Source organism: Phaeoacremonium minimum, assembly GCF_000392275.1.
Source record: "Phaeoacremonium minimum UCRPA7 unplaced genomic scaffold PA7_03_scaffold_468, whole genome shotgun sequence".
NCBI classification, from domain to species: Eukaryota; Fungi; Ascomycota; class Sordariomycetes; order Togniniales; family Togniniaceae; genus Phaeoacremonium; species Phaeoacremonium minimum.
In genome coordinates this window covers 56037-72233 of record NW_006921370.1, presented here as the reverse complement: position 1 = coordinate 72233, position 16197 = coordinate 56037, and the positions used below count along the sequence as shown (strand labels likewise).

The 16197-nt window shown below is 51.8% G+C and overlaps 3 protein-coding genes across 3 annotated transcripts; 1 reads left to right on the top strand and 2 right to left on the bottom strand.

The window, feature by feature from the left end:
- Window positions 1-62: 62 nt before the first annotated feature.
- Window positions 63-806, bottom strand: UCRPA7_6342 (putative upf0047 domain protein; the record flags this gene model as incomplete). Its single annotated transcript, XM_007918880.1, has 3 exons — window positions 63-139; window positions 195-276; window positions 333-806. The coding sequence occupies 3 exons, from the start codon at window positions 804-806 to the stop codon at window positions 63-65; spliced, it is 633 nt and encodes a 210-aa protein (XP_007917071.1).
- A 909-nt stretch (window positions 807-1715) lies between these two features.
- On the bottom strand, window positions 1716-5464 carry UCRPA7_6341 (hypothetical protein; the record flags this gene model as incomplete). The annotated part of the gene is made up of 4 exons (XM_007918879.1): window positions 1716-4579; window positions 4634-4793; window positions 4851-4946; window positions 5015-5464. 4 exons carry the CDS (start codon window positions 5462-5464, stop codon window positions 1716-1718), a joined length of 3570 nt encoding a protein of 1189 aa, XP_007917070.1.
- A 1531-nt stretch (window positions 5465-6995) lies between these two features.
- UCRPA7_6340 (hypothetical protein) lies at window positions 6996-7927 on the top strand (the record flags this gene model as incomplete). Its single annotated transcript, XM_007918878.1, has 2 exons — window positions 6996-7431; window positions 7497-7927. The coding sequence occupies 2 exons, from the start codon at window positions 6996-6998 to the stop codon at window positions 7925-7927; spliced, it is 867 nt and encodes a 288-aa protein (XP_007917069.1).
- Window positions 7928-16197: the final 8270 nt, after the last annotated feature.

Genomic DNA, 16197 nt, shown 5'->3' with positions numbered 1-16197 from the left:
AGATGTGCTTATTCGCTTCCTGCTGCCTTCTGCCCGTCTCGTAACTGATTTTTGCTTCCCCTTTAAGCCCTCTCTCCTTGAATTGTGGCTACCACGCGACGCTGGTGCTTGCTCGCCCTGAATTCGAGATACCAAATGCCTGTTATACGTCAGCTTGTTGTATACACTTGTTGCCCGTAAGACTGGGAACGTACCCTGCCATGTACCCGTCGCAAGTTTGCCATCTCTAATTGGGATGGTAACGCTCGCACCGATCAATGCGCTCTTGACATGCGCCTGCCCACCCACAGTCAGCGTCAATCTTCCCGGCCCGCGCCAAATCACAGACATACCGGCATGTCGTCGGCGCCCTCGGCGCTGTGGCGGTACAGCTCCTCGCCCTTGGGGCCCGCCTCGGGCGCTATCCGGTCCAGCGCATCGCTCATGTCGGCGCGGACGTCGTCGTCCCAGTTCTCGTTGAGGCTCAGCGCGCAGCTGGTGTGCTGCACAAACAGGTTCAGCAGGCCGACCTTGTACGACCTGATCTCCGGCAGGGCCTGCACGACCGTGTCGGTGATCAGGTACGAGCCGCGCGACTTGGCGGGCAGGGTGAACTGCTTCTGGAACCAGGAGCCCATCTTCAATGGTGGTGCGGATCTGCCGTCTGTGGTGGAGGAGGAGTAGCTAGGTGTCGAGAGGGAGGACGGTGTGATGAGGCTCAGCGGGAGCGTCCAGAGGTAGTGAAAGATTCCCGGGAAGAAGGCGACGAGCAGCAGGGCGAAGAAGAGGATTGTGGTCGTGTGAGAAGCTTGAGCTGTGTTGGGCATGTTGTCTGTTCCGCGACTTGACTTATCGACGGCCAACAAAACGTCATTGATGGTGGGGCAGAGCTGTCAATTTTGGCCCTTGTCGTCCTTAGATGTCTTAAGGCTCGAACCAATTGGGTCACATCAGTTCCTAATGACACTCAAAGTGTTGAAAGAAAGAAAGCATATGATAACCATATTTAAGGACAAGGAGAATCTATCGTCAAAATATATGGTCAAGGCTTTGTCTATGTATGCCGAACCAGCCTACCGGCCGCGTGGTGTCTGCGTAACCAGGCACCGACTCGGTACCCTAGTATACTAAGTAAACTCGTTATTACCAACTTGCATGCACACATGGGACACTGGTTTATATAGAACACTCCCATTCAGGGTAGTAAATTCGCTGAATATGCTCCACGTCCAGGCTTCAGAGGACGCCCCTATGGTCACAGACAGCAGCAAAGACATTGCCTGCCGTCCATCCGTCCTGTCCATGCAGAATGATTATGATGATGATGATGATGATGATTATGCCAGCAGATGCTTCCCCTTGTATATGCCGAGGAAAGAAGAAACTGAAAAGCAAGGGGGTATCATCGTCCCTCTTCGCGCGGCGGGCCGTTCCCTTTTGTGGTTTCCTGAACTCCGTCCGACCACACAAGATAGTCCAACATAGTATACATATATAAAAAACAACGCTGGCAGAAGCGAGAGCAAAGAAAGCAAACGGTATGTACTCGAACAACATGTTTTCGTTCTCCCCCTTCTTCCTCCTCTTCCCTTTCTCTCTCTTCCAATTTTTTTTTCTGAAATTTCTTTTTATCTCGTATATTTCTTGGCGGGCCGACGCCGCAGGCTATAACGACCAGTCTGGGTCGCCGGTTGTTGAGCAACCGGCTCCCCAGTCTGGCTGGGAGGGCCAGACTCCTACTTCGGCTCCTCCTGAGCCTGCAGCGCCTGCTCCGCCGGCCCCTCCGCCTTGGAGCCACGCGGCTTCTTGCTGCCCGTGACATTAGCCCAACCACGAATCTGCGTGGGCCCATGGCTGGGCGGCGGCACGGTGGCCGAGTAGTCGCGGATCGTCTCTTGCGGGTTGTACTGCACGGTTCTCAGCTCCGGCCCCGAGTTGTTCCATTGTCGGTGTGCCGGGATGGGTGCTGGCGCGAGCTTGGGGTACTTTGAGTTCTGAGGGTTTGAAGACACACTCCCGCCTCTCCGTGGCGGCGGAGTGGCTCCAGAACGGCCAGCGCTCGGAGGAGGCGAGCCTGCCGATCCAGATGGCCCGTATGGGCCGACCGCATATTGAGGCGGTGAAAGCGGGTATGGTTGTGGGTATTGCTGCGCTTGATACTGTCCGGGAGGCGGAGGTGCAGTGTCAATAGGCATGGGATGTCCCGGCTCAGGACCGTATCCGTTCTGTATAGCAGGCGGTGGTGGGTAGTAAGGGCCACCAGGAGGCGCTCCCAAAGGTTGTTGCGGTTGTTGCTGCAAGCCCGGCTCAGCTAGCCCGATGGGCTGGCCGGCACCACGGAATGGTCTCAAAGGCGGCAGCTCTCTCTCATCGACACCACTAGCATTCCTACTAAAGGGAATGCGTGCAGGAGACGCATCCTGTGGTCCACCACGTCTCGGTGCTGGGGCCGGCGCCAGTGCTGGGCCTCCATACTGTGGAGCAGGGGCAAGAGGATGGTAGGACTGGCCTTGATACTGCGACGGTGGAGGAGCCTGATCAGGGGCATCGTTCAATGCCATTCGGAAAAAGTGATTTGGTTGCTGCAGTCCAACATTCGCTGCTTGATGCTGTGAATCCTGCAGACGTGGGTCCATCATCGGATCGGGGTGTCCCCGGTCAATAGGCGGAGCTTGCTGTTGCGGATAAGGGTTCGAAGGATGCTGATACACCTGCACATGGTCGCGAGGTGGCATGTGATCGGGATAAGCCAGGGGTAGAGGCTGCTGGATATGATCTCCCGGTTGTTGGGGTATGAATTGCATAGGCTGAGATCCATCAAGTCTTGGATCGATAACAGGTCCGTCTGTTGGCAACATAATCTGTTGCCGGGGTGGAATGTTGGATGGCTGTGGCATGCCTGGAGTAGTAATGATAGAGGGAGGAGGAGGTGCCTCTAGCGCGGTATCTGCGAGCACATCCATCTTGGATGTATCTGGCGCTGGAGCGGCCGGAGCCGCCAGAGGCGCTGGACTGGCCGGCTCCGCGTTCATGAAGATGTCTCGGACAGCATCATATTCCCTTGAGATAGTAGCCCGCCGTTGCTGTACAACGGGTGATCGTGGTTTACTCTCCACTTCGTCGGAACTGGCGGCAGCTGCGATGAGAGTCTGGATGATATTGTTGATCGTCTCAAGATCCTCCTGCTCCCGGGCTTTATCTTCTTTACGCTCAAGCTTGACGCGACGCAGTTCACGTAGCCTCAAGAGCTTAGGCTCTTCAAGGTCCTTTTTAGCAATGTCTTCCTTCTTTGCAAAGTCGAAGATCATGTCCTGGAACTCCCGTTTCCGGAAATACTCTTCAGCTCGGTCTGGACCAACGGATCGAGAGGTATGAAGAATTTGACCAGTTGTTGTGACATGAGCAATTGGCTTCTTGCCAGTGTTGTGAGGCTTCGGGGGCTCGCTTTGGTTCCGAGAGTCGCGAAGGAAGAGGCCGTACTTGGGGTGAAGTTGATGTTTCTCGATCATTTCTTGATCGAGGTCCCCGTCGGCGTACTGTGTAGCATCGTAGCTCCAAAGCGTGCGATCAACATGCATGCTGGTAGAATTTGGTCCATCTAGAAGTGCACCGCGTTTGGCCCTCGTAGCACCCCTGCTCTTATCATTTGTCGAATCTCGATATCCAATCTCATGCGGCTTGAACCAGAAGACACTCGGGAGCATGATTCGATTGTTGGTATAGTCGTTGGCTCGCACTCGTTTATCCACAAGACGGACGTCCGACTCGTCCGCTTCGGTTGCGCCATGCGGCAAGCCTGGTATTGTGGTTTTTGAGACAAGGGGAACCTCGACTTTCTTGTACCGCTTCTCCTTGGTCTTGATGACCCATTTGATCTCACCCGTCTCAGGGTCTCTCTTCTTCTCCTTGCCCTTCTTCCATTTTTCAAACTCTGCATCGAAAGCGTCTTCGTCCTCCTCATCTTGGAGAGCGTCCAAGGTGTCAAGGTCTTGGTCAATGCGCATGAAGAACTTGATTTCTCTTTCTTTGCATTTGCTCGAAATCTCCTTCTTGGCTTCGGGACTAAGAGTGGCCCAATCTTCATTCCTGGCAGCTCGCATAGCAGCTCTCTTGGCATGTCGCCTCGCCACACGCTCCGCAATATGTGCAGCTCTTTCTTTGGCTTCTCTCTTCTTAGCCGCTAGATTCTTGGGTGCTTTGCGTCTGGGTTCCGGCGCGTCCTTTGATTTAGGGGCCTCAACCCGTGAAGAAAGATCAGATGGCACAGCCTCTTGTTGGGGTAAGGAGTCATTAGGCAGGGGGGTGCTGTTGTCAGTCGAGGGTTTGATAGTGGGCTCTTCAGCTTCCGGTTGCTTCTTGCCCTGATCTGCTTCCGCCTCGCTCTCGTCATCTGTGATCCAATAAGTGATCATTTTAACAGGAGCTGAAGTATCTTCGGATGCGGCAGCTGTCTCTTCAATAGCTGCCGGCTCATCGTCGTCAATCACGCTCGCTGCATCCTCGGGTGGAGTAGCCGGGTCTTCGGGTGGCGCCACGGCGGAGAGAAGACCACCGATATGACGAGGAACATCAGGAGCCTCGTTCTCGTCAAAGCCACTAGCTGGACGTTTTGGTGTCGGTTGGCCATCAGGAGCGCCGTCTGCCTTTCTCTTACTTGGTGTTCTGGGCATTCTGCCTTTCTTGGGCACACCAGGCGCATCAGAAGAGATATCAGGAAAAGGGATCTCAATGCCATCACGGACGACGCGGTAAGGGCCATTGTTAGCAACTTGCTCCTCAGAGATCTCTCGGAAGGCGAAGCTGTCATCCAATTTCTGGCAAATATCAGTATCCGAATAATCATAAAACTAGAATCAAATGAAGTGACTTACGGTAACTGGCTCTCTCTTGTTGTATAACTCCTGCAGGATATCAAGGCGACGAAGCTGGGCATCATAAAAGTCCTCAGTAGCATCGTCCCATGAGCGCTAATTTGAAAGTAAGAATTAGTCAAAAGGCCATCAAAAAGAAACATCAATGATCAAGTTAGACATACTTTGAATGCGCCGCGGAGGTATTCATTCTTGGCATTCCATTCGTGGTTGTGCGTTGCGATGTTTTCGTTGAGCTCTGTGGTAAGCTCCGACTGCCGATCCTTCAAACGCTGATCAAGAAAATCGGTAACTTGCTGGAACTCGGCGACTTTCTCATGAGCCACAGGGTCCTTCTTCATTGCATTAAGATTTCTGTCTGCGAGATCCTCAAGTGCTGCGCGGACTGCGGTTGCGACTTGATTATACGCGGCCTTGATGTCGCGCTGACGCTCGTGAGCGGCTTGGACTCGGGAGCTCTCATACACCTTTTGGCGGCCACGTCGACCTGTGCCAGGCGCTTTCTTGACTCCATCTCTGGTAGTCAAGCCTCCTCCACGGCCACGGCCACGGCCGCGACCTCTGCCGCGGGTGCTGCGGGGAGGACTGGGGTGATTACTGTTGTTGTCGCTCATGATGCCATACGTTGATGTGAGAGGACAGATGAGTGGAAGGTGATAAGGTAAGGTGCGTAAGACGCAGAAGACTGATGAGTCTACGATCCGCACAGTCGCAACAGATGAATAAATTGAGATGGTCGTAGACTCCTCTAATGTATGAAGATTGAAGATGAAGTCTGAAGGGAGTGGAGGAAATTTTCCGTGATGTGGGTGTAGGAGAAGTGAGGGTGCAGACAGCTGTTGAAGGTGAAAACTGAGGGCAACGGATGAGACGGCGTAGAATAAATATTTTCGCCGGCGCGAGGAGGCGTGGCGATTGGTGTGGGAGACAAATCTGAACAATAGAATGAATGCCTATTGATGGGAGAATCTCTCGCACAATAGGCCGCCGAGTTTACTGTCCTGCTATTGTCAGTCTGATGGATGATGGCGATGATACTCGCAATTATTGTTGTCTGGTTTTAGTTGTATTATGGCTTGAGCCACTCCTAAGGAAGAAGGGCAGCCAATCAGGAAACGGCAGCGTCTGGCAGGTCAGCCAATGAGAACGCACCAAAGGCTTACTGAGGGCTGGAGGCGACAGGTATCTCAGTCGCCTGCTTTCACAGCAGATGATGGAAATTGTGCTGATGAAGTGACAATAGGGTAATCCGAGGATTGCAAGTTTGTCCTATACGCCGGTAGGAAGAGCTGATTTTGCTGGTTGGGCGAAAAGTTGATGGCTGATTAAGACGGATTGGGAGTGTTTTTTTTACCAGCAGCCGATCACTATCAGAGATGATTATGATTGATTGTACGGTTCTGAAGTCATTGAGTTGTGCTTCCAGGTATCGAGTCAGTCCCAATGAGACAAATGGCTCAAGAGCTGCCTATTGTCCTGGTTTCGGTTATGTGGTATTGTCTCGTTCCAATTCTGGCTTGGTAAAACTGTCCTGTGTAGTCGTCCACACGGCACGAGACACCCGTGTAAGTGAAAATTTGCCTGATGATGGCTAGCAGAAGAGATAGACGTGCTGAACAAACGGCTAGCGTCCGCTGAATAGATTTACAAATGTTTCAGAAGGGTATGACTGCTGAACAACCGCAGACTGGTATGCTTGGATTTGCAAAAGACGTGATCTCGTCTGCGATGGGGGAGGGTGTAATTGCGCGCTGAGTATCGAGATTTGCCAGACCCCGGCCCAAGCAGCCAAGCAAGGCAAGCGAAGGGACCGCCGCCCCACCCAAAATTGCCCACGCTACCGAAACCAGTCTAGCGTTGGTCTTTCCCAGAACCAGCGGGCGATGCCGAGGCGGCAGAGTAAGTAATTCATGCCTCCGTCCATCCAGCCATACAATCCTACCCTTCTCCTGATGACCTCTCTGCCTTACTTCGCCTTATATTAATGTCGTGCAGCTGCCGCTATGCCACGGTGTTGATGTAAGACAGACGCCGCTGCAGCTGGGGGTTTAAAAGGGCTGATTCGTTCCCTGGTTCTTTTGAATTAGTTCTCAGTGGTTCAGTAGGTGGAGCAAAAGGATTTGCACAGGTTCCGTATAAGTCGCCATGGGCAAAAAGAGAAAGTTCCAGCACCACGGCCAGAGGCCTTCAAAGCCCTCGTCTGGCCAAGCAAATAAGGGCAAAGCGAAGGAAGTGAAAGGCTCGCCTTCATCCAAAGCCTCAAAGTCCAAGAATCAGCCTCAGCAAAACGTGGAGCCAATAATTCCCTTCTCAGCAGAGGACTCGATTCTCCTGGTTGGCGATGGCGATCTGAGCTTTGCCGCCTCGCTGATCGAGCACCACGGTTGCGGTGACAACCTCACAGCTACTGTTCTAGAAGCCAATCTGGGAGAGCTGACGGAAAAGTATCCGTATGTTGCCGAAAATGTTGAGAAGATCGAGGCCGAGGGTGGCAAAGTAACGTACGGGGTCGATGCGCGCAAGATGGGTCCATGGGCCCAAAAGAAGGGCAAGGAGTCCATAGGCCGCATGGACAGGATCAGTGAGTTGTTCTCTTCAGATTCCCTTGTTCGTGTTGAGGGACTCAATTTTGATGATTGATAACAGTTTTCAACTTTCCTCACGTTGGCGGCAAGAGTACAGACGTGAATCGTCAGGTCCGGTATAACCAAGAGTTGTTGGTTGACTTCTTCAAGCGTGCATTGCTATCGCTTGCCCCTGGTGGCACCATCATCATTACTTTGTTCGAGGGCGAGCCTTACACGCTCTGGAACATCCGCGACCTGGGCCGGCATTCCGGCCTCCAGGTGGAGAGAAGCTTCCGCTTTCAGGCCTCGGCCTACCCCGGCTATCACCATGCCCGAACCTTAGGTGTCGTGAAAAACAAGCACGGCGAGACCGGCGGCGGCTGGAAAGGTGAGGATCGCTTGTCTCGGAGCTATGTCTTCGTGCGAAAAGACGACGTTCCAAAACCAGTCTCCAAAAAGCGTCGGCGTGACTCTGATTCAGATGATGACGACGACGATGACTCTGATTGAAAGGCTGATAAATTGCCGAGTTATATTACTGGTTGAACATCGCAAATTTCAACGGCCCGGATTGAGTTGTTTTGGGAGCAACAAGGATAGTGCGAACCAGGGAATAGAGTAGCAGCAGAGCTCTTGCCTATCTTGAACAGCCAGACTAGCCCTTAATTGTAGTTGCAATATCACCACAAGGCGAAGATCTTTGGTTGAGTAGATCAATGGGAACGATGGACTAGTTTCATTGCCTCGGCTAACAATACTGGTTGCTGGTAGGTATACCGTTCTTATGAGGATTAGTTGTTCAACGGCACCATCAATATACCTGAAGTCAATTGCTTTGGGAGATAGATTATCTGAAGTTGAGAACCTTACAAGGCATACAAACTTTGAGGAATGGTATTGAAGAGCCCACAAGAGTCATCGACTACTTGAATGGCTAAAGGGGATGGGACTCTTTGTGCGTATTGACGCCACAGCAGCGTGATATCACCCAAAAAACACTGCTCTATTTTTAAGTCAAGTATTTTTGATGACTACTTGTGACTCGAGTCGAAATATTCAGAGAAAGTCCCTTGTTTGAATGTTGTAGAGTTGCGTTTGGATAATAGGGGATCTCAAGGCGATGATTCTCTTCTTTTGCCTAGCTGGGGTATATGTATACTCAAACCACCAATGATTCCAGCTTGCAGTGTCTAACGATAATGGATTTTGCGTATCATCTTCAGATCTCGACACATGAACCCCTCACAAGAACCATAATTAATGATGAGCCCTACGGGAGGTACAATAGTTGTTATTCAATCACATTCCTCGTCGCCAAGATTATAGACGAGCTCATGGTGATTGTTTTACAACGCTAGCAAGTAGACGAGGAGGGCATAACATGACGATACTTCCTACGTGCAATGATCGATCCATAGCGACTGGTTTCTCTAAGATCCGAGTCGAACACTCACATACATCATCACAGAAGCCAGACACTCTACTATCATACTAGCAAAACATGTGAGTAAAGCACTCGAAGACGGAGGGCACTGGATGCCTAACCTTGTCTCGTATCTGTCATATTTGAGATATAAAAGAAAAGTCAGCGCAAGAAAGACTCCCGCGCATTACGGACCGATCCCGACCAGCTCTCGCCAGACTCTGGATCAATCTCGCCGCGGATCCGTCCCTGTCGGCAGCTCACCTGAGCGATCTGCCGGGAACCTGCATAGCATGACATGAATCCAGCAGAACTCGGCCGAGGCGAGGCGAGGCGAGGCAGCGCGTGGAGACATGGCTCACCGGGTTCGCGAGTCCTGCCTTTCTGCCTCAAACGGGGTGTCTTGAGTCGCGGCAGCCGGGTCGAAATTAGAGGGTGCTGCCAGTATCCGGCCCATCTGACAAGTGACAGGTCGGTCTTCAGACGTCGTTCGTTGGCAAACATGGCCGACATACTCTCAGTGCGGATGGCGTTCAATATCCACTGTACATATACTCAGTTCTACTTCACGGTCCCAAGTGGCATGACCAGGGACATGTTGCATAATCCAGAGGCCCAGAGCAAGGGGTCCAGACCCCGTTGAAGATTCAGCCGTGTGCGATTGCCACTTGCCTAGGCCACAGCAGATTGCCATCTAGGCTTACAGGCCATCGCAAGAAGCAACGTCCCTGATGCCGACCCCCGGACTAAGCCCTAGCAGATGATGCAAGAGGCTTCCTCAAGTGTCCCTTGGTCCGTGGCTAGACCATTTAGCCTGCTAATAGCTCCCGTGAAATGAAGAGGCTGAAAATATAGAACAAAGAAGGAGTCAAGTGGTGGGAACAAGCAACGAGCATAGCCCCGGCATATGCTGGACTGCATCAATGGACATTGCTCGTCGAAAAAATCATCCGGGCATCCCAACCTCCTCCGCATACCGTAATCACTCTAATAATCTATGCGCCCTGTTCATGGTGGTATCTCCCAGGAGCTAATCAACATAGGGTGCGCTTTCATTATTTGGCAGCTAGGGGTACAGCAACAGGCCACATCAACGATGGGAGCAGTAGCAATCGTTCAAATAGCGCACGTATTAGACCTTTGAGGCTATCTGAGGCATCATATCTCACATGTATCCAATCAATTGTTTGACTTTCAGCGTAGGGGTGGCGCTGTCTCCAGCTATCAACCCACGCCTAGGCCCCTAAGATCACCGGTCCAATTCCTTTGACATGCAGGCTGCCACCAAAGTACTCGCTGCCCTGCAACGCAAGCCTCTTGCGCCGTTGCGCCGAGAATCAACGGAGTGATCATCCCAGAATAGTTCACAAGCAACAGCGGCGCCCCAAGCAGTAAACTTTCAAGTAAACAATTTCCCGTGAAACCCACTGCTAATTCCCTGTATCATCCATCCCAACGCCTTAGAAGGCCGTCAACCACCAATGGAGCAGAAGTCCCTGTCATCCCATGCGCCAGGCTGTTCAAGAGGAGAAAGAAACAAAGACAAGAGGGTTGGAAGTGGTGGAGGAGGAGTAAGCAATAATATACCGTTATGTATGGGTGAACAGGATCAAGCGGCAACAGTTGCAAGGATAGATAACAGGTATCTGCCCTAGATCAGATAGTGATGACGAGCCCAGCCCTCAAGAGTATTAACTTGAGGGCCATCCACCCGTACAATATACCTCAGAGACTCCGCGCCAATGACAGACGTAACAGCGATGTCAGGAATGATAGACCGGACTTCCCAAAAAGAGTTGAGATGGAGACATCATGATATGCCACGACAACAGGTAAATGGAATTATTTCCATAGAAAATGCGTAAACATGAAGCCGCTCCAGGGCTTCTGGATATCGAAAATTTTGATTAAAGGAGGCCGAGAAATCGCCGCATCCGCTCAACTCCTGCTGCGTGAAGGTATGTCTCCGCCAGCCTTCTCTGCCTCCGCTTTAAATGCGTCAAAGCAGGTCTTTCCCCAACTTTTCTTTTCTGTATGCGAAAAAGATGCAACAAACTTGTGGGCCGCCCGAAATGTCCAGAAGTTATGAAAAGGCATTGAACGCGCAGACAGCCTGCCATGGTGCTGACTCCCCGAAGGCAATTTTGGTTTGACCCGGGCCACTCATATGCTCCTTGACCTCGGTGCCAGGTATTCGGTGGCGATCCAGAGTGTCGCATGTGATGTGGAAGAAGAGTCATCCGCCGGGATGCCCGTATTATTAGAGTATACGCGATAGGTAAATCAGCGGTTGGTTATCCTGTTTCTAACCAGCCACCCACTATACCTTCTATACCGAAAGCAAAATTGTCATGATATCGTAATGTAGTGGTAATCAGGGCTGTGAAGCCTATGTCGATTTTGTGTCGAAAGAAATGAGCCAAACCTAATAGGAAGGGACAGATTTCCGCCGGCTGCTCATTCAATCGATTATGTTCTGTAGGTGAAGGGTGCGAGACCATATCAATGAAGATGGTTCCGTCCTAACGTTTCGAGCTTGATACCCCCTCGGCCATCATGGGGTATGTAACTAGGAAATGTCTGAGAATGTGGCACTGTTGCAGACCCAACGTTGCCAGGCCGAAACATATCACCCTGGTTTGGGTCATATGAGCCGCGTGGTAGACTATCGAAAGATTGGCCCATGAATTGCTGATTCTGTATCTGCATTGGCTGCTGTTGCACAAAGGGCCCTTGCTGAGGCGGCTGAGGCTGTTGTGGGGTGAAGGCATACATCGGAGAGTTGCCTGGAGCTGTGGTGGCCTGCTGCCAGGCTGGATACATACCCGGTGCAGAAGGGTTTCCATAATCCTGTGGAGAATTGAAGAGCGATGGGCGGCGACTCTGAGAATGCGGATCTGGAATGACCTCTTGCAATCCCATGCTACCTGCAGGTTGCAAAGAGGGTGCATTGTTGACGCCCATGTTCCCTCCTTCTACAAAACCATGTGGACCGGACCCAAGATCGGGCGGCATTATATGGGGCTGGTAATGAGGACCACGGACTGGGAGCTCACCCATATAAGGACCGCCCTGAATATTTCCGCCAGGACTCTGCTCGGATGGCGCCACTTGCATCAAGCCGCTGTGCGGCGCAACGGTCTTCTGTGGGGAGAGACTGGACTGTATGGATGTCGGGTCTGCCTCCTCATCTTTTTCTGCCGATCCACTGTCTTCATTGTCTGATTGGTAGGAATCGGGTATTTTGTCGTCTGCCATGACATAGACTTCTGTATCGCCATCTAAGAAGGTTAGCAATTGGTCTCAGAGAAGGTTTGGTTGACCCTTACCGATCTCCCCATTCTTGAATCTTTCTTCGAATCGAACAACCTTGAATATCTCCTTCAAATACGGCTTCTTTTTGGCGTTATTCGGATTGTCCTTGTCAGCAAAGAAACCTGATAGAGCCTCGAAGGTGGCTTCTTCAAGTTTGGCTACATTGAGATTCAACTTCTGAATATCGGGGTGCTGTTTATCGTTGGGTAGTACAATCATACGAAGAATGTGGTTGAGAAGATGAACCCGCTCTAGAGGAAATGTCAGTGACTGATAACATGGGCTAACTCGCCCAAATTAGAAGGGTATTCACCTTTCTTGTAAAGATGGTCCGGTTCCTTATGCCGCACTCTCTCCTCTTTAGTTGGACCCCATGCCTTCGGCCACCAGTCTGGTGCCTTCTCATCCTTTCCAGTGTAAGGATGTGTCGACTGTTTTTTGGGCTCCACGAGCTTGACCCAAGCTTTGGCAATCAACTTGCATGCTGTTTGTTGCATGTTTCTGAAACGCTGGTCACAAATGTCCCAGACTTCTTGGTGGTTGCCAATTTTGATACCTCTCTTAGACATGACAACTTGGACTTGTGGCTCCTCGTCATTCTCTGCTTCACGGCGGTAGACATTCGCACGAGGTCTTTTCCTAGTCTTGTAGTAAGTGTCCTCGTCGTATGTTTCAGGTCCTTGTGGCCTGCGGCGGTCGAAGGATCGTCGACCACCAAACTCTGATATACTCGGAGGTCGATGGTACCCTGAGAAGCCGGTGTCTGAGTCTTCGGCTAGAGGACTAACTGCTAGGCGGAGCCACATATATCAGCCCTGCCTCACCAGACTGAACCTTCAAAAGCCTGATAAATTCATAACAGCTACTTACCCGTCGCTCCGCATTTCTGAAGCCATTCTTTGAATTTGGGCATATCAAAGAAGTCATCAATTGCCCCGGTAGGTAATTTACTCGGCCCCGCGTATGTCACCTCCTTTCCATCTTCTGTTATCCCGGCTACGAAGTAGTATCGTACTGGGATGTTACATTGCTCGTTCAATGCCCGACCGATGTCCTGATAACGTTAACATAGAGTTCGAAACTTTCAGACTAGTGCTTTCCCTACAATCGGTGGCCTTCGGATGCCAGTAATCTCGTGAAATCGTGGATCTTCCGTGGGGACACCGCCTGGTGCACCGCCTGAGAACCTCTCTGCCGTTTGCCAGTAAGGCGGCCGAGGAAGCTGCCTCGGCGTATCTTGTACCATCTCCTACGGAATTGAAATATCCAGAGCACTCAGGTCGAGAGAGTACTTGGCATGCCTAGGCTGAGCCTTGATAGATGAAGCGTTATTTCACCTGGGTGGACGACGGAAGCGATCGTCTTGTGTGGACCAAAGTTGAGTGGAACGATATAGAGTGATTACCAGCCACGAAGTCTGAGCTGCAGTATAATATTAGTACAGTTCACAATCCCCCTGAGGCTTAAATGAGAAAAAAAAAAAAAAAAAATTAGAATGACAGCTGGTAAAGACGCAAGGAAGATTCTTCTTCACTCTCTATGTGTGTGTGGGTCGCTGGCTTATCGTGGTGCGGACGATGCAAGTGAGACGTAGGGGACACGAGTCGAGAGAGTAAGGAGGTTGGAAGTGTGTGTAGATTATTGGATAGCCCAACCCATGACCAGCTTAGTGCATCGAAAGAGACGAGGTGCGAGTGGCAACACTAGAATAGAGAGATGTGCAAGGGTAAATCTAGATTACGAGAGGAGGGAGTGAAGTACCTATGGGGTTTATGTTTTGATAATATCTCTGGTGGGTGACAGAAGCATGCCAAAGTCACACCAGTGGCCCGTGGAGGACGTGAAAGGTAGCTTCTTCTGTAACGGGAGGTTGCTGCGAGCCGAAGGACGGGAACGGGTAGACACCAAGGCGAGAGTGGGAGCAGGCTGAGCAGCACGAAAGATGCCTTCAGGGGTGAGTGGGAAGTAAAGTAGACGGATCGAAAGGCGCCCCGCTACAACAAAGAGCTTGAGTGCGTCGTCGTTTGAGATGTCTTCCGCAAAGTGGTGTCAACCACTGACGAGGTGTGGAGAAGCCGGAGTGTGAACTTCAAGCCGCTAGAGTCGATGAGCCGTAATGAGAATATGTTGAAGGTTGTGGTCGTCCTCTTTGTCCGCAGTACAGCTGTGAGACATGGATAACTACTGCACTCGTTCGTTGATACGTGCTGGTTACTTCGGTAGAAGAGCTGCTGAAGCAAACCAGATGTTTAAGATAGCAAGGTTTATAGGTTACGAGGGGAGTTGAAATGGTGGTTTTAGATATGAAGGAACAATCGACGAACAGCCTCCTACACCCAGCGACTTGAAAGCAACAGTGGCGGGTGGTTTGTTAGAATCCAAAATGACCAACCAGTACGAATGGGAGCAGGCGTGTTTCCGCAGCTTTACGGTGGTGAATTTAGACGCACGGGCAGAGCTTGTAACTAAGACGGCTGAGGTCCTCGATGAATGGTAGAGTAAGGGACCGCAGACCAATAAGCCAGTCGATCATTCCATGAGGAAGCCCGTCGATCACGGCAGATGGCAGTTGCGGTGGAGGCGACTAAGGGAAGGATGGGCCAAGGGGACGGGCAATTGCGAATTGGCGGATGACGAGGGTCACTCAAGCGAAGGAGGCTCGAATAGAAAATATACGGCTGTGTCGTGTAGTCGGATGGATAATGTAGCCAAGCTACCACGGAACAGCTGCTCCTGCGGTCCTTTTCGTTTGGAGGGTCTGCTGTGACTTGACCCGGGACAATCGCAAAGCCGTAACCGGAGTGAGAGGTACCAGTACTAGGGAGAAAGATGCTGCCGCCGTATAGATGGGAGATTCACCCGAGGAGGTCCAGGATTTGTGTGCTGGTCGGATTCAAGCCTCGAAATTTGGTGAATAAGGAAGAACTCCCAGGAAAGATGGCGAGAGAGAGTGCGTGGGCACGGTAGCGTAATAAGATTTAGACGGTGTAAGTTAACGGACGCGACTGGCGAGATCAGGACCCTCCTTCTCACACAGCGGAAAGGTACGAAGGAGGAACTCCAGGGTCAGAGGGAAAAGAAAAAAAAACAGAAGGGATCCCAGACTAAACCCATCAAGCAGCAGAAGAGGCGAGCGAGGTGTCTTTGCTGCTCTGTCCGATAAGGTGTCTAGGCAAGGTGTGTTCTTGGCCTGTGGCCGGCGTGGTGCAAAAACCAAATGAACATGAGCTCAATCCCTTCCTCTCTGCCACAACGCAGGCCGACTGGCACTGGCCACTGGCATGGGGGGTGGAGGGGCAGGCCCATCATCCTTGTAGCAACATGCTTCCCTGGGCAGTACCCGGCGAGCACTTGCGCCATGTACAGTCCTGTACTGTACAGTAGATGCATACACAGTACGTACATACGCAGCCAGGTACATATAGGCGTCCTCTACCATCCTGGGGAAAGAAAAGACAGCGCTAAGACACGGAGCGAGAAAGAGCTTGGGGATGTAGAGCCCACTAGCTACCCATGCGAGCCATGGCCTGGAGGAGGTCAGGGTACGTTCGGGGAATGGAGAGGGGTGGGGAGGAATCATCCAGTTGGAATGGACCCAGATACTGTACAGAGGACTGCACCGTAGGTCCCTGACGTGCCGTGCAGAGGGAAACGGGATCTCTCGCGAGCAAGCCCAATTGTGATGCGGGCCCGAAGTGCCTATCAGCGAGGGCCGGACGTGGACAGCAGCAGCAGCTGCTGCTCCTGGTGTTCGTCGTAGACGACGTGCCTTGAAGTATCGCGGCTTCGCGCAGCAAATGAGCCATGAGTCGTGGATTCCGGCCACGAAGAGACGCTTTCACGGACGGGCGCACAGTACCGGGGCAGGGCCACGACGGAGACTGGGATCAGTGCAACGTGCAACCAGGAATAGCAATGCCTCATGGGTAGAGGGTAGTGGGTATGTAGTCCACTCTGCCCGAAGACGGCCAGGACAGGGTCCCCGGGGGATGACAGGGTGTTGCAGACGACGCAGATGACGGAACCAGACTTGCTTGCCCAC